This window comes from Lissotriton helveticus, chromosome 5_1, assembly GCF_964261635.1.
Source record: "Lissotriton helveticus chromosome 5_1, aLisHel1.1, whole genome shotgun sequence".
Lineage (NCBI taxonomy): Eukaryota > Metazoa > Chordata > Amphibia > Caudata > Salamandridae > Lissotriton > Lissotriton helveticus.
The window spans coordinates 434,892,898-434,917,370 of NC_136065.1; the positions used below are offsets into that span (position 1 = coordinate 434,892,898).

At 45.8% G+C, this 24,473-nt stretch overlaps 1 protein-coding gene across 2 annotated transcripts in view; it reads left to right on the forward strand.

The window, feature by feature from the left end:
• The window catches only part of CEP104 (centrosomal protein 104), a 577,612-nt gene that overhangs the window by 281,883 nt on the left and 271,256 nt on the right, over nt 1-24,473 (forward strand). For both annotated transcript variants that reach the window (XM_078642632.1, XM_078642633.1), the window contains exon 11: nt 23,080-23,247. In XM_078642632.1, coding sequence (XP_078498758.1) covers nt 23,080-23,247 — 168 coding nt within the window. The remainder of the gene's footprint in view (nt 1-23,079; nt 23,248-24,473) is intronic.

Genomic DNA, 24,473 nt, shown 5'->3' on the forward strand with positions numbered 1-24,473 from the left:
TTCATTTATGGTTACTGATTACAAAAGAAAAGCAGAGTCATGATGACATGTACATACTGCCCATAACAAATCATCCGGCAAGGCCCAACATTTCATCAGATATCGCTGGACCCCTAATAAAAATGGTCACCTCCCCATCATAAAGCAGGTGAAGGAAAGGAGTGGAGAAAGATGTGAGCGAGATATGGCAGGTGTGCGCGCTGAAATGGTTTTATGGCTGGCTGGGCCTAGATGCTATCTTGCTCGGCCACTGGGAGGGAACTGACCTAACGAGTTCGGCCTGGGGCAATGGTTCTAACTTGTACTGGGGTCAGGGAGAAGTCGATTAAGGAGTATGTGTCCTTGTGGAATCAAATTCAACTGGATTAAGGCCTATGTAAAGGGCAACATGCAGCTAAGGGTTTAGAAGGTAAATGAAGATTTCGAGGTGAAATCGTCACTCGAATATGCCGAAAATACATGTACTTGATGTACTCGTCATTCTCGGTCTTTTGATACCAAATTCGTCCTATTTCGACGAAGTTTTTATTCTCGAGTCCAGTACTAGAATATGAATCCAGATTTTCAGAACCAGACCCTCCTTTTGCCCTTACATAGGCAATTAATCTATCCTCGTGTTAATCTGAGTCCAGATCTATATTCCTAAAGTCATTGAGATGTTGCTGCAACATCATTCTAGTGCTGAGCTCATGTCTTGACACAGGCTTCCTTACACATGATGTAACACAGAGGCCACATATTGCAGGAGCACACTGTATGCATAGACAGAACAGGAAAAGAATGGCTAAGACCATCCCAATGACCATCAGAATTTTCCATCCCCAGGCGGATATCAGTCCCCAGAACCATCCCATTAATGACCAATCTCCTTTATCCACATGAATAGATTCGGAAATCTTATGTAGTTTGGAGATGGCCCCGTACACTGTCGGAGCATTATCTGGAATAAAAATGCAACAACTGGACTGGATCAATTTGCATACTCCACCTCGGTCCGCCAGTATTACATCCAAAGCGACCCGGTTCTGAAGGGTCATCAGTCGATCCGACTGGAGCTCAGCAGTCAGGTTACTAAGGGCACCAGCAGTTTCAATCACGGTGGATTCAACTACCCTTGTCAATTGCCTTATGTTTCTGCTGTTAGCCATGGCTCCCCAGAACGGCAGAACACCCATTGCAAAGTCACCAAATTCTTGACCTGCAGTGTCTTCTTTACTCAAAACACCTCTAACTACCCTTGTCCGATGGTAATCCGCCGCTGCTGTGTAGGTGGGAGGTAACAGGAATGAAACAAAACATGAGCCCGAGAAGTCAGGGGGCAACCATGTATAGGCTCTAAAAATAAGTACCCTTAGCGGCTAAAAAGGCCGGGGAAGTCTGGGATCCAAAAACGTACGTTTCTGTACAGACACTCTTCCCTAGCTGAGCTCTGGGATTCCTACCAATACCTTGCAGACACAGGTGACCTTGATGGGGTACGATCCAGATAGGGGACGATCTCTTGGCTTGCTGTTTCTCACTTAATGTAGTGCCATATCCGGTCACATTCCAACCTACATATGCAAGTATCTCATCATCCGGGGTATCTTCGTAAGAAGTTACTTCCTTGATCATGTCAACTATACCCTTGACTAGGGCGTTAGTCTTGAGGTTGTCTTTTACAGAACGTAGGGGTTGGATTTCTCGTGCATATATGAACATTGTCCTATATGCCCATACTGACCCATTGTGTCTAAATGGCAGGACCAAATAGGGGATACCTCTATCCGTGGTGTGGGGCATGAGACCACACACCCAACAGTTGGTTGTGTTCATTACAAGTTGGTGTTGGTGTAATAACTGAACGAAGGAGTTATTAATGAACTCTAATCTCCTATTTGATTCGTGGTCAGGCAAAGGGTGGAAAGAATGACAGGAAACAGTTGGAGGGGGTATGGGTGATGTAGTGGGCGCAAATGTCACATGAGAAGACAATAAAACATAGCTTATCAAAAAGACCATTACGCTAAATAGCATAAAAATACACATTATTATAAAAATGTTCTTCCTTATTGTTTTCAAAAGTCTCTGCTTAAAGTTCATTTGTTTGGCAGGCCTCTCCACATCAGGAAACTCCATCCTCTCTAAGGTGCTGCCCGCGGCGGTAGGTTGTTTCTGCTAAAGGATGCTTCCGTCAGTCTAGGGCAGCTCCCTTGGACCAACTGGAACCAGCGACCTATCGTCGTCAGCTGCACCCAAAAGTCTTTAATCAACCGCGACCCTAGCAGCGGAACCCGGATGGCGGTTCGAAAAAAACAAAAATAAGCAAGTTACCTAGATGGGAGAATCTGCACTTTCAAAAATAGGATTTGGGGAAAACGCATTTTTTATTAGTCCACAGGTTTTTCTCTCGGATCATAAAATAAATCACTTTTACTTTAGTCTGTTTTTCTTGGTCGTAAATTGTAGCGTCTTTTCCCGGGTACTGTTTGGTCCAGAAATAGTAGCTCAGGTTCCACAGAGTTCAATTGTTCTGATGGTGGCGCAGTGTCTTGAAAAATGTTCCCACTTTCACAATCAGGATTAGCTTCTTTTACACGTTCATCAGTTGTGCGCTCTGAGTCAGCGCCTCCTGTCCGGACCCATTGGTCATGTGGCAGAGGGAAGGGTATTTTCTTACAATGGATCCCGTGGACCAAATTGGCCTTCCCCTCCACCCTAACAGCCGACCTTGTAGACAGGAGGACGAGGTGAGGCCCGGTCCATCTGGGCTGGTCGTTTCTTGTCCTCTGGAAGTTTCGGACAAGCACCCAGGAACCGGGGTCAATGGAGTGACCCGGTGTCTCAGAGACCGGAGGCAAGGTGTTGTGGACCTGTTGATATAAAACACGCAATTTAGCCGTCAATTCATACAAATAGTCAAGCAAAATGGGGTGTTGCAGCTCGCTAAACTTCGTGGGCCTAGGCACTCCCCATATGTTGGCTGGCCGACCAAAGATTATTTCATAGGGGCTGAGTTTCACTCGCGAATGCACAGTCATTCTGGTGGATAGGAGTGCTAAAGGTAGAGCGTCAGGCCATTTAAGACCTGTGCTCGCTTGGATTTTGGCCAATTTAAGTTTAAGCGTGCCATTGTAACATTCCACAAATCCAGCTGATTGGGGGTGATTTGCAGCGTGGAACTTCTGCCTAATGCCTAGCCCTTCACACACACTTTTCATCACACAGCCCACAAATTCACTTCCGTTGTCAGACCAGACCATTCTAGGCATTCTGAACCTGGGGAAGAACTCTTTCACAAGGGCTTTCGCTGTGGACAAGGCAGTATTGTCCCTTAGGGGATAGGCTTCTACCCATCTTGAGAAGGCACAAAAAACACGAGCACGTATTTTAAGTTGTTGCACCTCTCCATGTGTATGAAATCTAGCTGCAAAACCTCGAACGGATACGTAGGAGGTGCAAAATGACCAGTTGGAGTTGGGGTTCCCCTACCAGGATTGTGCTTCAGACATACCATGCAATTCTTGACAACATTCTCTGCACACTTGGGAATCCCTGAATTCTTCCACACTGGGGCCAACAACTCGCAAATCCCTTTCGCGCTGATATGGGCCATCCCATGAGCCATTGTAACCACTGCAGGCACATATGCATCGGGTAACAACCATCTCTGTTGCTTTGTCGATTCAATCCAACAACCATTCGCATCCATTCTCCCTGTACTTTCTCTCCACATGCTTAACTCTTTCTCCGTGGCCTCAGCTTGGATGGACTTCACACTTTCTATCGTGTCTTCACATATTCCAACATCACCAGTCCATCTTTCTGGGCTCACAACATACATTCGGCTCATCATATTCTTTGCAGTTCCCTTAGCAGTTTCATCAGCAAATGCATTTCCATGACCAACATCATCAGTCACTTTCTTGTGAGCACTACATTTCACGATCGCTACTTTCAGGGGCAACGTCAGTGATTCAAGAAGCTCATTCACCAACTGACCATGCTGAATCCTAGCTCCATGCGAAGTCAGGAACCCACGTTCTCTCCACAATCGTCCAAAACTGTGAGCCACTCCAAAAGCATACTGACTGTCGGTATAGACAGTCACTTTCATTCCTTTGGATAACACACATGCTCTCGTCAGTGCCACGAGTTCAGCGGCTTGAGCTGAACCATGTGGTATTCGCGCAGTTTCAATGATTGTGTGCAAAGTTGTGACAGCATATGCTGTAGTCACATTACCATTTGGGAGTTTAAAGCATGAACCATCCACCCATAATGTACCATCACATTCAGCAAGAGGAGTGTCGAATAAATCAACTCTCCCTTTCGTCTCTTCCTCTGTTCTGAGGAAACAATCGTGCTGTTCTGAAGCATCCGATTCCTCTGCAATTGGTAACAATGTGGCTACGTTCAAGGTACTGCACCTTTTTATGTGCACATGGCTTGCTAGTAGCGTCAATTCATAACTGGACAGTCGTGCACTAGTTAAGTGCTGTGTCTTGGTCCTATTTAACAACGTGTCTACTGCATGCGGGACCATCACGATTAGTGTATTATTCATTACTAGACCTGCAGACTGTCGAATAGAAACAGCTGCTGCTGCTGTGGCCCTTAAACAACTTGGCAATGCTCGTGCTACCGGATCCAAAGTTGACGAAAAATAGGCGCATGGCCGCTGTCTATCTCCGTATAACTGAGTCAGTACAGACAATGCACAGCCCTCCTTCTCGTGGACATATAATGTGAAAGGTTTACTGTAGTTGGGGTTACCTAACACAGGGGCCGAACATAATGCTGTGCGTAATTCGAGAAAACTTTTCTGACACTCATCAGACCAAGGAATGGGATTGGGTGTATTTGTACACGTTAGTGCCAATAAGGGTTTGGCTAATAACGAAAAATTTGGAATCCACTGTCTACAGTACGATGTAATGCCCAAGAAAGCGCGTACTTCTCTCTGCGTTCTTGGCACATGCAATTTTGCTATTGCCTGAATTCTTTCTGGGGTCAGTTTCCTCCCCTCCTTCGATAAGAGATGACCTAAGTAGGTCACCTCTTGTCGGCAATATTGAAGCTTGGAAAGTGATACCTTGTGATGCAGATCACATAGATGACGCAGTAATGCCAACGTGGCCATTTTACATATTTTCTCAGTATCCGCAGCGATGAGCAAATCGTCCACGTACTGTACGAGAGTGGAACCTTTGGGCAAAACCATTGTGTCAAGCTGACTTTTCAGAGCTTGACTGTATATTGAGGGGCTTTCGCAGTAGCCTTGAGGGGCGCGTTTAAAGCGGAAACTGCGACCTCCTAAACTAAAGGAAAAAATATCCCTGCTTTCCTCAGCAATCGGGATACTGAAGAAAGCATTCTTCAGGTCAATCACCGAAAACCAGGTGGCAGAGGCTGGAATCATAGTCAATAATGTTGTAATGTCGGGAACAACTGGGAATTGTGGCACCACTATCTTATTTACTTCTCTAAGATCAATCACGAATCTATACACAGGTGGCTGAGAAGGGTCAGTTCGTTTTAAAACAGGCAGAACAGGACTATTGCAAACATTGCCTCGTGTTTCTTCAATTACGTCTTTTTCAATCAACTCGTAAACAATCGCTAGCAAAGCTTTTTCGCCCTCATTGGATATCCTGTATTGGGGAATTCGTGGCATTTTGACATTCGACTTCAATGTTACAACATACGGTGGAATTTCTAAGAGACCTACATCATTCGGACCAGTAGCCCAAAGAATATCTGGTAGAAGTGCCAATTCTGCTGGAAGTGCATTTCTCGACAAATACATGGGAGAAACCACTTTCTTACCTAAAGTAAGTTGTACTCCTGAAGGAGAACAATACAAAGTCGCATACAATCTTTTTAGCAGATCTAATCCTAGCAAATTTTCACCACAACCTGTTGTCAAAATAAGGGGTGCTTCGAATTCACAAGGACCAACAGAAAGAGATAAAGGGTCAGAAATTGGATTTCTAACCGGGGCGCCAGAAAAACCTACGGAAACGTTCATTTCGCCAGACAAAGGTGCGCCAGGGAGTTTGGAGTGCACAATAGAACTCTTTGTAGCACCAGTATCCAACAGAAAAGGTTCTGACACACCCGATGTAATCACCTCAACGTAAGGTCCACTCTGATCTACTGGAACTGAAACAACTCCCTCTCCTTGTCTAAGGCTGTCCTAGCAATCATTATTCTCCCACTGCTCATTTTCTGTGTAATACTCATCAACGTAGTATTGAGCTGTCCTGTCAGATACGTTATTTTGCTGGTCAAACCTGTTCATAGAGTTTTGTGGTGGAAGGGGACGTGCGTCCTGAGGGGCGTTTCCACGCCCTCTACCTCTAGGCGCTTGCTGACTACCACGACCTCTTACGCCAGAAATTTCATTTGCACGTTGTGGTAGGGCAGGACAGTCATATTTGTAATGACCCTCTTGTTTGCAGTATAAACACTGATTGGGACCTACGCGGTTTTGATTGTAATCGAATCTTTGCAAGTTTCTCTGAGGCTGCTGAAAAGTGTTCTGGTAGTTATTCTGACTATTATTATTTTTATTACCACCACCACGTGGCGGATAGGCTTGCTGTAGCAAAACCTTCGTTTTGAGTTCTCTAGTTTTCTTTTCTACTTTATCTTTCTCATCTTTGTCTCTATTCTCGTAGTACTGTGCGGTGGCTAATATCTGGGCTGACGATGAGACTGCCCAAGAACTTTCCGAATCTTTCAATTTCCTACACAAGTCTGGAAGTAGATTGTGCACAAATTTATCGACAAACAGTCTCTGACCACCTTCTGTGGTCATATCTTGACCGCTGTGGTCAATGAATGTTTCTTCAAATCTGGTGAAGAAATCTGAAACAGTTTCTTCTTTCTTTTGCTTGCATGCAGATAACTTATCCCAATTTACGCGTATTGCAGGCATTATCGTTTTCATGTAATCTACTATTCTACCAGGTAGTTCCGCTATCAGAGGCTCAGGCTTGGCACCACCAACTTGTCGTGCATCTGCAGCAGTAATATTAGCCCACGTGTCACCTAATTCCTGGTCATGATCTACATGGCGAATTTTTCCCCATAAAGGCTGTGGAACAACGTTCCCGAATAACATATCGATATCGGCCAAATTCATTATACATGACCCAGCAGTTTGCGACAATTCTTTATAGTACCCTGCAGGATTTTTACGCGGATCTGGTAATGTTTGTTTGAGTGCTAAAACTTCAGCTCGCTTCCATGGGACATGTATCCATACGCGGTGAAAGTGGGGCAGGACAGGTGGGACAGCTGTCGCGTCACCCTCTCTCCATTGTGGGGGAACTTCTCTCATAGGGTATTGTTGTGCCTTTTTCCTACTAGATGCACTAAATTCCGATGGTGACCCAGAACTGCTTCCCTTACTTCGATATGAAAATAGCATTTCAACTGCTTTTTCCACATCGGGACCTACAATCATACCCTCTCCAAATTTAAATCGTACACGACACATCTCTTGCGGGATGCATTCTTGATCATTGTCTTCTAAATCTTCGCCAAGAAAGACACACATCTGTTCGAACACATATCTCTGTGTCGCTGCTTCCCATTGATGGAAGACTTCCATGACAGACTGGACATCATATTTTGCAGTGTCCAGGACCCATTTTCGAGCTAAACTATTCAGGGAATCTCTCTCTTGATAATCAGGCAGTTGACTTCGCAACTGTCTTCTACCTATGTTAGGGGTCGTAGCAGGCGACCCGAAAAGAGGTAAAAGAAGATTAGTAATAGTGCTGGCCATTTTCTGCCGAAGGGAAGGTGAAACTGAAGGACAAACAGATGAAAAAACGGGGTGAGATAAGGCGGGGGTAGAGATGGCAGAAGAGGTATCGGGAATAATAGATGTGGTACTAGGCAAAATCATAGAGGGGGCATTAGGAGATGTAGAAAATACAGTAGGCAAAATCGTAGAAAACACAGGTGAAACAGAAGTGGTCGGTGGGCCTGGAGGAGGCTGCACCGAAGAAGTAGGAGCCAGCTGAAGAACAGCTGGTGGGTGCTGTGGAAGAGCCGGAGGCGCAGCTTGTGCAACTAAAGGTTGCGGGGGTGCTGTGGCATTCTGCTCATAGGGGGGTGGTGAAGTTAATAATTGCGACATTAATTGGTCTTTTTCACGCTCTTTTGCTGTCCCTTGCTGAAGAGACGGCAAAACTGGATAACATTTATCTATTGCCATTTTATGTTGCCTGTGCAACTGCTCATTTATCTGCTCTTCCTCATTATCTTTAAACTGCACGGCAGCTTGCATAACTGAAAGTCCCCCTTCTCTCTTATTTTTCTTAGCTAATTTAATTTCTTTTTGTTTGGCTTCTTTGCGCCATAAGCGGAAAGAGTCAAACATCGCCGGCCGGGCTTTCTTTTTGAAGAGTTTAACTTCAAGGTTGTCTAAGATTTCAGAATCAAAGCTACCATATTGGGGCCATTTTAAAACACCATCTTTCCTAGTGTATTTAATCCATACCTCGTTGTAAACGATGGGGCCTAGCCCATGTTTAACGTATAGCTCGTAAGTCGGAGTTCCAACTGGAGGAACCGGACATGAGTCCTCCAATCGGGAGTCCCTATTATTACTACCAAGACAAAACCAATTCCCGAGTCTAAGACTAGGCATCCTCGCTCTCTAGTCTAGTTCCAAAACTTCAAAGGATTTATCGATTACGATATTTCTCGTGAATACACGAGTCCTTCGGTTATGGTGCTTGCAAGTACCAATAAAAACCTTTTGTATCTCCAAGATACCACAAAGTAAGTCCAACTAAGGACTGGGAGACGCTCCACTTATACTTAACTGAAAAATATCGATGGCTTCACCAGAAGACTCGTCTCAGCGTTTCGCTCTACCGAAAATTTCAAGGGTCCAACATCAGGGTGATAGCCAGGGCAGCAGTCCTTGTAGCCGTCTGGAAGCGGGGAACCTCGCAGTAAAGACCTTCGGACCACGTCGACATGCAGGGGTCGATGAGGTGGTGGGCCCTCCTCCGGAATTTTCACACGAAGCTCCTCACGATCTTCAGGCTGATTGGTACCACTGGAATCGCCCCAAACGCTGGGCGCCAATTGAGGTACTGGGTTTTTAAGAACCGGCACAGAACCGGTAACCCAGCGGTGCCAGGGGATCAACACCCAGAGACCTCGGGTTCTCCTGAGTCAGACCTACAGAAACTCGGAGTCTTCCAGGTGAAGTCAAAGATTAGTTTATTGGCTGCAACCAAGGTAACAGGGTCCTAGAAGTACCATACGAGTATATTCAGGAGACTGCACACTTTCACGAAGTTAGGCTTCCCTTCTTATACATAATATTCAGCCTTGGGCAAAACAATCCTTGGATTTGTGGTATTTCATTTATGGTTACTGATTACAAAAGAAAAGCAGAGTCATGATGACATGTACATATTTCACGTTGTGCTGCCCATAACAAATCATCCGGCAAGGCCCAACATTTCATCAGATATCGCTGGACCCCTAATAAAAATGGTCACCTCCCCATCATAAAGCAGGTGAAGGAAAGGAGTGGAGAAAGATGTGAGCGAGATATGGCAGGTGTGCGCGCTGAAATGGTTTTATGGCTGGCTGGGCCTAGATGCTATCTTGCTCGGCCACTGGGAGGGAACTGACCTAACGAGTTCGGCCTGGGGCAATGGTTCTAACTTGTACTGGGGTCAGGGAGAAGTCGATTAAGGAGTATGTGTCCTTGTGGAATCAAATTCAACTGGATTAAGGCCTATGTAAAGGGCAACATGCAGCTAAGGGTTTAGAAGGTAAATGACGATTTCGAGGTGAAATCGTCACTCGAATATGCCGAAAATACATGTACTTGATGTACTCGTCATTCTCGGTCTTTTGATACCAAATTCGTCCTATTTCGACGAAGTTTTTATTCTCGAGTCCAGTACTAGAATATGAATCCAGATTTTCAGAACCACATTGTCTCTGTAGGGACATTGTAAATGCCATGCATACGATGCACCCTACCTTGTGGGCTACAAGGCTTACATAAGGGTGTCCGACTAATATTTTAAAGGGAGGTTTTCATCTGTTGAAAATGGTTAATTTAACATGTCACACTGCAGGTTTTACACTGCAGCAGTCAGGATACAATGGTAGGCCTGAAGCCATGTTTTTCTCTGTGACTCAAGGGGATGGCACAATAAGCGCTACAGTCCACAGGGGACATTTATCTTTCCCTGCCATTGGGTGCAGTTTCTACACAATATACAATGGCCTTATACAAGACTTAAATGCGCCAATCAGCGATTAGTCACCTTTGTGCATGTTTTAGGGGTCCGGCACATGCAATGAACAACAGTGCCCCAGAGCGCAAAGTCTAAAAACCAGCTGCAAAATATGAGGGGAACGTGCCCAAAAATGTATTTTCTCATACAGACAAAATGAAGAATTGCATTTCAAATCACCAACAAGTGAATCTGGGTTAATACCCCATTTTGCAAGATTAAAAGTATTATCATAATAATATATGATTGTGGTTGATTAGAAGTGTGACAGACAAGTGTGTCCAGTATTTTAATGTGAGAAGGCTAGGAGTTAATTTGAGTGAAGGGTTTAGCAAAGAAGATGGAAACTCAGTAAATTGTCACATGCCTGGTGAAAGAGAATGTGGAGGAAACAGAATTGTACTTTATGAGATACATGACTTAGCATGAGAAATAGAATTTTACCGATCAAAATTTTGAATGATGGTACTTGATTGCTACAAGCGAAGCAGAACCTGCTTGTAAAGCGGTTAATTGTGCTCAGCAACACTAGTGCAGCTCGCTGAGATTCCAGAGCCACTCTTGAGACTAAAACAACCAGCCTAAAACTCAAATTTCCCGTTCCTGGTGACACTGCTGCTCCTAACTCTGCTGGTATTAACTTCAGTTGTAGCTGATGAATCTGGGACATCAAGGATGGAAGAGTCAAATGTGGATAATCCTTCTCTCAAAAAGGGACCCAGACACTGAACATAGGCATCCTTGTCCACCAGTACCTACACTAAACCTGTCCGTAACTTGCTGTCATGGCCAAGACTTTGAAAGCACTATTCTTTGAGACCCTTGTGCCAATGTACGGCAAGGAGGATACATTTCACTTGGTGGCACCAAGAACTCCCATTCTAAAGCTGGCCCTTACAAAGGAGCCTCTGATTCTCAAGAAAGCACAGGAAGTGGAATTGTTTTTCTGAGACTGTAGATCACATTCATTGGGCAATACATTTCAGAAACCCTGGGGACAGTCCAGAGTTTGTGTCTAGGAATCTCCTAATGCTGTCGGTGACAGAGATGTGGGTTCCATGAATAGTATAGTGATTCCTTTGTACATGGACAAGGAGGCCTATTGTCATTACACCTATTGAAAGCGAATGTGTAATTCTTTGGACGTTTGTGTCAGTGCCATCTTGGCCAGCTAAGGGGGTTCATTCCTGTCATAGGTTCTATGGCTGTACATCCTGTCTCTCCCTCTATTCCCAGGAGGAGTTCATGCTCAACCTTGCAAAGAGGCTGTAAAACCAAATCAGTTGACATGCACGATTCCCATTGATGCAGAGCCTATGACTATGAATTCCAGCCTAGCCATATGTAAACAGTTGTGGCTAAAGACCTTAAAACTGAATTCTGAGGTTCAGGAAATAGTAATTGACCTCCCCTTTGGTTGGAAGAGCGTGCTTGATCTCTTGACTAACAAGGTCCTCCAACAGTACAAAATGGACATAGTCTAGTCCAAACTGCAGGTGCCTTTGTTATCATACAGCATAGACCTCTGGCGTTCAAGGTTATGTAATACTTTCAGCAGAAAGTCACCAGCTTTAAATTCCAGTGAATTCCTTGTGGACCAGTTGCTGTCCTCAGGACCATTTCACAAAGCCCACTATACTTTTGTGCAGTGAACACTTTGTCTACTACACTAAATAGAACTAATGGCACGAGTCCTCTGAAGGGTGAAGAACAGCTATGCTGTACAGCAGCTATCATGCTGCCTCTGTCCCTGCCTCAACATCCCAACAACTTGAGGTGGGGTTATAGTAACCCTGGGCGAAGTACTACGATCGCGTAGTTTGCGGAGTTTGTGCTACTTCGCACTACGCAAATTGCACATAGCACAGTGCAAACACGCGTAGTGTAGCAGTCATTTTTGCTTGCTTGCCGTCCCTAACGTCAAGTTGGCGACCGCGAGCGAGGAAAATAAACCTCCTGGCGAGATTCTCAATGCAAGGAGGTCCGGTTTCTCATTACGACTAGTCGCGTATGCTCGCTACTTCTCGCAATGAGAAACTACCAGTCCGCGTTGAGAAAGCTGCCACTCGAGTAGAAATCTACACGAGCAGCAGAAAACGACCGATTGCACTGTGCAAATGCGGTTTGCACTGATTGCACAGTGCGGACAAGCATACGGCAGTGTTCAATCAGTACGAACAGCATTATGCTCAGTGCACTATGTAGTTCGCGTAGCTCGCGCAGCGCGAAGTGCACTTTGGGTAGCTACGCGTAGCGACCCCTACTCGAACTCGCCTAGGGTTATAAGCAGCTCCTCCTTTTTTGAGCAATCAAACTGGTGCCTTACCAAGAAAGAGGAACAGAGAGGAGGAGAACTCTGCCCCTTTCTGGGATCTGAATTGTTTCTCTCCACCAACAATGGACCTTAAGGATGTCTACTTTCAAGTACCTAGCTTCAGGTGACATAGGTGATAACAACAATGCCAGTACAGAACACTTCAATTCTGCCTTCTTAGCTCCCCTTATGTCTTCACCAAGATATTTGCCCAATTGTCAGTTTTTCTATGAGACCTAAAAATCAATTCATTATTTTCGATAGCTTGCACTCAGCATCCTGCTTCTTTGATGCTGTCTATAAAACATAGTCTGATCTAGCCTTGACAGTGAGGACTCTTTCCAGACCTGGATTGTGCGTGAACTATCCTTGGTTTCTCCCAAAAGGATTAATTTCGTTAAAGCTATTTTGTTTTCTAGCCTGGTGAAAGCCTGCCCTCCTCCAGAAGGAGTAACACATATTTCCAAGGCATTGGATCACTTCATGAGCAACAAGGGTCATGACAGTCTGGTGGTTTCAGTGTACTTCAGGGACCACGTGTCCTACATAAGACTGTTACTCATGTTCCTACCAGTTCACACCTCTTTGGGTCCAACTTTGGAATGCTTACTGCATGACCCCACTTCCGCATTCCCCATTAGCAGCTCATCACATGAATTTTCATAACAGGAGTGGCATGCACATTGGAGAGAGCACCCTGATTTCCTGGTGGTGCAACCCAGATAAATCCCTGGGCATAAATGTTTTGGAACTGAAGGCAGTCTCATCAGTGTCGAAGACGTTCCTACAAGTGCTGAGATCAAGTATGGTCTCTTTAAGACAACAGTGGTCCCTTACAAGAAGGAAAATTAGAACCAATAAATATAGACTCAGTCGTTTCTATATTGATTTGACATGCCCAGCCGGACAGAGGTCGGATATTTACTCATAAGTGATAAAAAAGGAGTATTTACACAACAATATACAAGGTGGGGCACAAGCCTGTGCCCTACTTAACACATGTACAACATATACAAAAAGTAACAGAACAGGAAACAAAGGGCTTTTAGGCAAAAGCTTAGAGTTTGTTGTACTGGTAATTGCACAATATCAAAAGTACAACAGAACAAAACTTACACCTTTACACTTAAAGGACTTATAGATTTTTACAAATGTATAAGGTGTATAAAGTTGTCTACGGCGTTTTGATCCATTAAAATTATATGCGGATCATCATCAGGACATAGAATTTATGCCCAACATTAGAGGGTCTCATTAGCCGATTAGGGTCCCGGGTAGAGCGTCAATGGAGCCGAGCTTGCATGGGCATTGATGCACAAGGCGGGTATGGTAATCGATCACTCATGGGCATGATGGCCGGGAAAGAGAATGGTCAGAACTGCACAATCGTGGGTTCAGTGTGGTGACAATCCAGGCCGTAAACACCAGTGTTCTCTTATAGACCATGATTCAAGGGGACGCCCTTTCACCACAGCTGTGTGCAGTAGCAGTGCATTTGTGGGATTGACAATTATCAAGAGCCCATGACTTACATGGGGTGGAGAAATGAGAGGAAAAGCGGCATCCGGTAGTGCACCCTCCCAGCCAAACCTACATAAAGGCTATCCTGACACTATCCCAAAACAGTGAGACTAGAGTATTATCTATCACTCCTGTCTGTGTGTTCAATGAGATGGAGAAGTCCGTAAATGTCAGGCAAGCCCTCACACACCCATCCTAATGTCATAATTCATCATAGGGCTGGCTTCCCTTGTTATAAATAATTGTGATGAGTTGGACTCACTATGTCGTGGGAGTAATATGGTGGGGATGAGAGGGTATGGGATCCTAAAGGTGCTAAAAAACAATAATCTCATGTGGTGTCTCAGGAATCACCTTTAAATATAAGAGGACCCAGACGATGATTCAACATTAATCAGGATTCCTTTGTTTTCTTTTTTTTTTTTTTTAATAGAGTTTTATATAGCGCGAACTAGATCTGAATCGAATATCGGAGCGCTTTACATGAGCGCCAGTTTCGTTACAGAAGAACACATTCATTTTTGTTAGGCACAGGGAGATTAAGTGATTTGCCCAGAATCTCAGGATGTTTAGCGTCGTTGCAGAGACTCAAGCGAGTTTCCCCAGCTTTGAGGTCGACCATTCTAGCCGTAAGACTTCATCCTCTTTAGAGCATCATTATTCCTGCATCGTGTTGGTCCACTTGTTTCTGCCCTGTATTGGCCCCAGTCCGGCCCTCTGCCATTTATTGGTATCAAGAACCCTAAAGCATACTTTAATTAGTCCCACCCATTCAAAAGGCCTTCAAACAGTAATAATGCCCAAAGAGATTTAGAGCATACTCGTGTTTGTATATTCGGGGGGGTAATCCGGTCAGGAAAAATTTATGAAAACAAAAAAATAGTGCACACAAACAAAACAATAAATTAAACATATTAATACATAGAGGCGTGTAGCAATCTGCATCAATCCACTGAGTGCACGTGCTCCAGTGTCACTGCAATTTGCACATGTGGGTTACACCGCACACCAGTTGGCAAGTTGTATTGTGCTAAAAACGTGATTTCAGACACAAGTATCAGTCAGCTCAAGTCCTACCCTATAATAAGGCTGTTAATGCCCTGTAGTGGGACGCCTAGCGTTCTCCTTGTAGTCGAACACTGAATGGAGAAGAGGTTTAAATTTATTAAAATGTTTGTGGATGCATCCAAGCATAAGCCTGCTGGTTTCCTGTTTGCCCCAGGACTTATCTTGTCAAAGGTAAAATTCTTCTTGTGTCCTAGATACTCCTAGGTCCTATTAGCCCGGTGTGCTGTATTTAACAGCAGCTAAGGGCGGGAGAACCACGCCTTGTGGGTCCATCCTACTTCTGTATGCAATGTCATATGCTCGGTGTGCAAAGGCTGGGAGAGGATGTGGTGTTGCAGCCAGGACTTGAGAACCAGATCAGAGTCTGTGTCAGCTCAACATCCTGTGATCCTTGGCAAATCACTTCATCTCCCGTGCCTAAAAAAAATTATATTCATGTGATCTTGCGTAACTGGTGCGCATGTAAAGTGCTTCAATACCGTCAGGTCGAGTTTGCGCTACATAGAAAAATAAGGAAAAAATTACGTCAGTGCAGCATGTTGGGAATTGGAGTTCCCGTATCTGAGACCATGTATTAGACATAGATTGACTTGAATCAGGCTGCACTACAATGAAAGAATTGCTTGTGCCCTCAAAGGGTCATTTTCCTTGGTGGTGTATCATCCATGTAGAGAAAATGGTTGGTTTGTAAATTTACAATCACTTCCAAAGAAGTAGATACTGATGGTAGAAGTAACGGGCCATAGAAGCAGTTACACTTGTTCACCAGTTGTGGCCTTCATGATGGTTTTGCCAGGACTGCGCACATCAGGGAGGGAGATGGGCAGAACAGGTCCCTCTGGTTGGCACCAGATACAATCTCAGTAACAAGTGCTCTCTTCTGTGTGCTTCCTGCTCCCGGAACATGGCTGGGCTTCTCCTCCTCAACAGTCTCTCCTCTGTCAGGACCAGGTACACTCCTTCTATCTCAGAACAGGCAGGCAGACTTCTAGGAGCTAAGCAGATTCATAGCTCTACAGTAATACTTTAGGTAATGCCTCCACACCTCTGGAAGACTGGTTGTCAGGCAACTAGCCCTTGATCTTAGTTGCTCTGCTGGGAGCTCCCTTTCTTGGTCAAGAACGTGGAAGAGGAATAAAGTGGGATGGTTTGAGACCACCTTTACCCTGATTTTCCATTATAAGTATGCTCTACAAACTCTTTAATTGACAGTCTTTCAGAGACAAGTTAGAGATAGTCATGCATGCGATAAAATACAAACCAAGCTATTAGCAACCAAAATTCAATGTTCGAGGCATGTGGGCTGCTGAATTTATATCTATGCATAGATTGCCGCCTAGTGTTGGGTCTGGATGATTGCACATTGTTGTCTTGGAAGAGTCTTCGAAGTATCACGAGATAGGTGGCTCCTCCCCTGGACTACAGTGCGCATGGGCATCCCCTCCATGCTCAGATTGGTTTTTTCCCCATCGGGTTCGGATGTACTTTCTTAGCTCAAGTTAGGAATATATATAATTACTCTTTCTACAAGGCCAAAAGGCCTTCGGGGCGTCGGTATTGTCTTTCGTTCGGTGCCTTACACTTGTTTCCACAAGTCGTCGACAACACATCGCCTTTCGACGACCAAGGCCCCATCGACGATGGAACGAAGTCCGTTCAAACGCTGCCCCGTTTGCAACTCGAAATACCCTCACATCGATGTGCACCCGGTGTGCAATAAATGTCTCTCACCAGACTACGACGAGGCCAGCTGCATGGCCTGTTCGAAGTTCAGATCGAAGAAAACTCTTCGTCTTCGGAACTCGGCACCCGATCCAGAAAATATCTTCGGGGGTGACGACGAGGAGGGTGTACAAGAAGAGGATCCAGCTCAGCACTCGGATCCCGCATCGGAGCAAGACTCACCATACAATGAGGACACGGAAGAACTCTACGTCCATGATGAAGACATCGTCGAGGTAGGAGACGACGCACAACCATTGTCGACTCAAGCGAGGAGCTAGGCCCAACCGCAGTAGCGGGGCCCCATACAGACTCTTCCACAGCTCAGGTCGAGGCATCGCCAGAAGGCCTTAGCCAAGATCTTCATTCCCGTTCTCTAGTCCCGCTTCAAGGCCGACTAAGAACATTTCCAAAGAGCCATCGGTCGAGCGGCCACAATCAGTGGAGGAATCGAAAGCGAAACATACAGACACGAAATTGAAACCGAAAGTGTTAACAACAACCATCGGCTCGAAGACTTCGGAGCCTCCCAAGTCAAAACGTGTGCTCGACCCCTCGGGGTCGACAGGGGGCGTCGAACCGAAGATCGAGCGACAAGGCCTGTGTCTGCTGTTAAGCACATTACCCTCACGTCGATGTCGACGTCAAAGCCCAGCTCCAAAGATGGCGACTCTTCTAAAGGACTCAAGGCCCAAAAGGCCGTCGAGCCGAAGGTTTAGAAGCCGCAACTGGTCAAGGCCTTCGAGCCGAAATCCACCCTCGGCACGAAGGAACACACCTCCTCGAAGACCACAAGCGTCCCTGCTACGCAGCAACGGATCGAGTCGACAAAAACCCACAAGCACGCTGACCAGTCGGCGTCGGTCGGATCGAAGTCGAAGTCTTCAAAGCAGGTCGGTCCGTCACCGATGCTTTCGGCGCCGATCAAATACGGCCTGCCCCCGACGGCTAGACCTGAGGCTGTCCAACTCCCGAAAGCTACAGACTCATCTAAGTCGACATCAGTAGCTGCACCCGCCCAGCCTCGAACCGAGGACGTTCAGTTCCAGCCACCGACGAACAGTCGAAATTATACATCGACTCCGAATCGGGCAGGCTCACTGTTTACAAACGGAAAATCAGTCCTGAAACACCTATGGAGCCTTACAAGATACCACTAAAGAAAAAGAGAGACTCTACTACCTCTCCTATCCTTTTTGAACCCATACTCCCATATGGGCAAGACTATACCTACTCACCCACACCAGTCACTGAGCATGTGGAGGAAGGGGACAATGAGGAGCAGTTTAACTATCCCATGGACACAGATCAAGATGAGTCCCAGCCATGGGCTGACACTGTTGACCCTGATGAACCACACACCACCCCTGACACTCAGTCCTATGCAGTCAAGACTTCGCCTACTGAAGACACTGCTGCGTTTAACGCACTCATTGAAAGGGCAGCCCTTAACCACGATGTTGACATGCACGCTGACCCTGTGGAGGAAGACTCTCTTTTTGATACGTTCTCTACGTCAGAAAGATCTGTAAAAACTCTGCCTATGCTCAAGGGTGTGCTCAAACATGCCAGCGACATTTTCAAAGAGCCCACTAAAGCGAGGGTGGTAAACCCCAGAATTGAAAGGAAATACCGGCCTGTGCCAGTGGACCCTACGTATATCAAGGGCCAACTCCCCTTGGACTCCTTAGTGGTGGCTAATGCTCGCAAAAGAGCAAACTCTCAAACAACTGGTTATGCTCCTCCTCCGGACAAAGAGTCCAAGATCTTTGAAGCTTCTGGGAAACGTGTAGCCGCTCAAGCAGCTAATATTTGGAGGATCTCCAACACACAAGCCCTGTTAGCAAGATATGACAGGGCACATTATGACACGTTAGAGCAGCTACTGCAACACCTGCCAGATGCTTATAAGGAGGGAGCAGAAATGCTTATACAAGAAGGGAAGTTGATCTCCAACGCGTCCATTAAGTGTGCGTTGGCTGCGGCTGATACTGCAGCTAGGGCCATAAGCACTAGCATAATGCTTAGACGGCATGCTTGGCTCCGCATCTCTGGTTTCAAGTCGGAAATCCAAACCACTCTACTTAATCAGCCAGTTAACCCTAACTTCCTGTTTGGTCCTGAGGTAGACACCACTTTAGAGAAGATTAAAAAGGACACTGACACTGCAAAGTCCATGGGTGCTCTACAGTCTCAACAATTCAGGGGCAGTTACTTTCGTCGCTCCGGTAACAGGGGAGCTTCAAGAGGCCAGGCATCGCATCAAGCCCAATACACAAAAGGAGGCACACAATCCACCTATAACAAGAACAATAGGGGTGGATATCGTGGTAACCGCACCAAAGGCAGAGGACGTGGAAATAATAATACCAGATCCTCCGCCTCTAACAAACAGTGACGTCTTGTCACTGCCCCCCGACCATACCACAACAGTCGGGGGGAAACTTCAGCAGTTCCTGCCTGTCTGGGAAAGCATTACCACAGACAGGTGGATGAGACAACTAATACGTCACGGCTATTATCTAGAGTTAACGTCCACTCCACCCAACATACCCCAAAGGAACCGTCCTATGTCCGCAGAGCACATGCACTTATTGCAGCAAGAATTCATCTCCATGCTGCAAAAAGGGGCCATAGAACGCATGCCTTTAGACCAGCAGGGAACAGGGGTGTATTCCCTGTACTTCCTAATCCCCAAAAAAGACGGGTCTCTGCGGCCCATTCTGGACCTCAGACCCTTAAACCAGTACATCCTGTCAGAACACTTTCACATGATCACTTTACAGCAAGTTCTGCCACTGCTCAGCCAGGGAGACTTCCTCGCAACCCTGGATCTGTAGGATGCCTACTTCCACATTCCCATGCACCCCAGTCACAGGAAGTATCTCAGGTTCACCATCAACAACCAGCATTACCTGTTCAAGGTCCTGCCCTTCGGGGTCACTACTGCCCCCAGAGTGTTTACTAAATGCTTAGCGACAGTGGCCGCGCATCTTCGGAGACAGCACATCCACGTCTATCCGTATCTAGACGACTGGCTTGTCCAAGCAAAGTCTGCCCAGCAGTGTGCCAGCCACATGTCCTGCACAATTCACCTCCTACACAGTCTAGGATTTTCCCTAAATTACCCAAAGTCTCATCTTCAACCCGCCACTGTACCACAGTACCTGGGCGCAGAAATAAGCACTCTCACTGCCACGGCGCGACCAAACTCAGCGAGAGTCCACAGCATGCAAGTGCTGATTCAAAAATTCAGACCACAACACTCACTCGCAGCGCAAGTGTTCATGCAACTAATAGGCATGATGGCCTCCTGCATCTTAAAAGTCCCTCACGCGAGGCTGCACATGCGTCCGCTTCAAGAATGCTTGGCACGGCAGTGGAACCAGGCCCAGGGACAACTGAGAGACCTAGTGTTGGTGACCGGTCGTGCATACAACTCTCTGCATTGGTGGAACACACAAAACCTTTGCAAGGGACGACTGTTCCAGGAGCCTGTTCCACAAGTGGTGCTCACAGCGGACGCATCTCTCCAGGGCTGGGGAGCTCATGTCCTCCATCATACTGTGCAGGGACTGTGGACCACACAGCAAAAGCGGCTGCACATCAACCTCCTGGAATTGATGGCAATCTTCATGGCGTTGAAAGCATTCAAGTTGCATCTCTGCAACAAAGTCGTGCTTATACGGACAGACAACATGACTGCAATGTATTACTTTCAGAAGCAGGGGGGACACACTCTCCGCAATTGTCACACCTAGCGCAGAGCATGTGGAAGTGGGCCATTCATAGGAACATGTTCCTCATGGCGGAACACCTCCCAGGCAAGGACAACCAGATGGCGGACCTGCTCAGCAGGCACAGCCATCAGATACACGAGTGGGAGATACATCCCTCAGTGCTACAACCTTATTTCCAGCAGTGGGGTCATCCAGAGATAGACCTATTCGCCACACTAGAAAATGCAAAATGACAAACCTTCGCCGCCAGGTTCCCACACCCGCAGTCTCAGGGCAATGCGATATGGATGAACTGGTCAAACAGATTTGCGTACGCTTTTCCTCCAGCACCGCTCATACCGCTGGTGGCGCGCAAACTGAGGCAGCACTCCATGACGCTCATCCTAGTTGCTCCAACGTGGGCAAGGCAATCCTGGTACACCACGTTTCTAGAACTTTCAGTGGTGCCCCACCAGCGACTCAAACTCACACCCAGTCTCCTCACTCAGAGCCATGGAGACATTCAGCACCCAGATCCGCAACAGTTGAACCTTGCAATCTGGCTCCTGAGGTCATAGAGTTTGGCTATCTAAACCTGCCCCCTGACTGTATGGACATCATCAAGGAGGCTAGACGACCTACCACCAGGGCATGGCTATGCAGCAAAATGGAAGCGTTTTGTCATCTACTGTTCCAGTAATCACATTAATCCACTGGATGCTTCCACGCAAAACATCATATGTTACTTGCTGCACCTATACAAATGCAATCTAGCGTATAGTTCCATCAGGTTACACTTAGCTGTAATGGCCGCATTTCTTCAAAATAGACAGCACCTCTCCCTTTTCAGAGTGCCGGCCATTAAAGCTTTTATGGAGGGACTCAAAAGAGTCATTCCTCCAAGACACCCGCCTTCGCCTGTCTGGAACCTCAACATAGTCCTCACCAGGCTCATGGGTCCACCATTTGAACCTCTTCACTCTTGTGAGATACAATTTCTCACATGGAAGGTGGCTTTTCTGGTGGCAATCACGTCGCTCAGACGGGTTAGTGAGCTGCAAGCCCTCACTATTCAAGAGCCTTTCATTCAAATTCATGCTAATAGGGTGGTGCTGCGTACCAACCCTAAATTTATGCCCAAGGTGGTGTCACAGTTCCACATTAACCAGACTATTGAACTACCAGTATTTTTCTCAAATCCTGATTCAGTGGCTGACAGAGCACTACACACACTAGATGTTAAAAGGGCTCTCCTGTATTACATAGACAGGACTAAAGACTTCAGGAAAACTAAACAACTGTTTGTTGCCTTCTCGCCACAGCACAAGGGCAACCCAATTTCAAAGTCCGGTATAGCCAGATGGATTGTTACGTGCATACAAATCTGTTATCAAAAGGCTAAACGCACATTAACGGTTCCCCCGCAAGCGCATTCCACACGCAAGTTAGGGGCATCCATGGCTTTCCTGGGTAACATTCCTTTAGAGGACATTTGTAGAGCAGCCACATGGACCACCATCCACACATTCACCAAACACTACTGTGTGGATGTACACTCAAAACAGCAAGCTGCTGTAGGTCAAGCTGTTCTAAAAACTCTTTTTCAGACTGCTGCAGCTGGCTCGGGCAACCGCCGCTAAGGAGGGTACTACTATTTATTCTATGCATAGATATAAATTCAGCAGCCCACATGCCTCGAACGGAATATGCTACTTACCAGTATGCATCTGTTCTTGGCATGTAGGGCTGCTGACATTTATATCGCCCACCCTCCTCCCCGGTGCCTGTCGCAGCTGTAGCACTCAGAATTATTCTCAAGCATGGTCATCACTTACTGTATCATACTCCATCTCTGCCACAATGGCGAAAAACAATCTGAGCATGGAGGGGATGCCCATGCGCACTGTAGTCCAGGGGAGGAGCCACCTATCTCGTGATACTTCGAAGACTCTTCCAAGACAACAATGTGCAATCATCCGGACCCAACACTAGGCAGCCATCTATGCATAGATATAAATGTCAGCAGCCCTACATGCCAAGAACAGATGCATACTGGTAAGTAGCATATTCCTTTGAATTGTTTAAGCAAATACACAGATTACTAAAATGATACCCCAAAGGTAACTCGGAGGATTGTATAGAGTATGTTGATTATGTCTCAGCCTCTGAAAAATAAACACACACAGAAGATGTAAGAGCCAAGTCGCTGACAGCTGGCCCTCAGAGGATCGAGGAGTACAGAATTTAAAGGTTCAAATTGGGACACCATAAAAGGAAATTTAATTCACTCGCCAGTTTGGCCAAGTAAAGAGGCCAAACCTTGTTAACCTTCAATAAATGCTCCCAGAAACTCCCGGGTAGTAGCGCACTTTAGAAATCTTATTATCATTTCATTTTCAGCATTGCAAGAATAAGAAGACCTTTTGAATCCTGCAATTGTCTTAATTCTACTTTTCTTCCTGTTTAGGTCGCAGGAGCCTATTCCAAAACCTGGTCATATCGAGAAGATGCCTTGCTTGCTGTGTATCGAAAATTGATGGAGATGTCAAATGGAACATCCAAGGATGAATTGAAAAACATGCTTCGTGCTGCTATTTTCCTCGTTCGAAGGGCCATCAAAGACAAAGTGTCCTCAGTGAGTTAAATTTTGCTATAGTAATTTCTCAACTTTCAAAATGTATTTGAGAAGCTAGTTATGCCTTTTAAAAGCGAATATATAGTACCCCTTGCTTCCGATTTCTTTCTCCTTTTGAAGCACAGGATCTGGGCTTCGATTCCAATCAAATTATGGAAGAAGTTTGAGTCCAGTGACGCATTTGTCATTTATTTGTGCACTTTTTTCTTTAGAATGGTCTTCTACAAGTTCTTTGCTGTTGAATTGAGACCAAAGACTTCTGGCTGAGATCTCAGCAGTAGACGTTGTGTGTGTATGTGTGAGGTTTGTGCATTGACACCTTAGCAGTTGAAGCTTTGTATTTCGTGTTCTGATAACTCATCTCTTTCCACCCGTGCTTACATTTTAGTCTACACTTGATTCATACAAAAGTGTGAGCACCATTGTCCATCCATCTTGTATTCTATGGCTGCAATATCCCTGAATGAAAGGGAATGAATGAATGAAAGGGACACGAGATAGTGAGAACCAGTGTTGTGTACACTGTTCTATACATTATTCAGGTATTGAATGACAGATCTTGGCTTCATTGAAGTTAGCCTTTTCCTCTTAAGTTCCATCATGCCTACATCGCATTCTCTTTACTTCATATGTGAAGTAGCATGGCGACCTCACCAATGAGATACAAGTGTATTGACGGCAGATCGCTTAGGAAGTGTTGTGGTGTGATCATAAACCCCAGATCATATCTTTTGCATGAGATAATGGGTGCGAAAGATAAGCCAACCTCGCCACTCCAGATGCAAGAGAAACTGCACCTTGTCAGAATCAAGTCACCACTAACCTGTGCATTCAAATGAGGGTGTGGGAACAACGTGGAACCCACCAGTTTCCTTCCCGCATCAACAGCAAGAAACACATCCAATCCTGCATGGCACTGGCAGTAAAGGGGGAAAGAAATATGGGAAAAGGCACACAAGAGAAGTCACCTGCTTGTTACACAGCTCATCCGGTCCGATCGAGATTATCTCAGATGTTTTGCCGTCTCTAAAGAGTGATGGCTTTTTTTATGACAAGATAATGTTACTGTTTTTCAAGCATTAGCAGCAATACAGAAGAAGGGGTAACTGTTGCGTCATAACGATATCCTATTGCAATTGGTGTCCCCAGTTCGCAGTTGTTATATTGTGACAGTTCATATATACAAGAAGAAAATCAAACCCCCAACTATTCCCACCCACACTCAA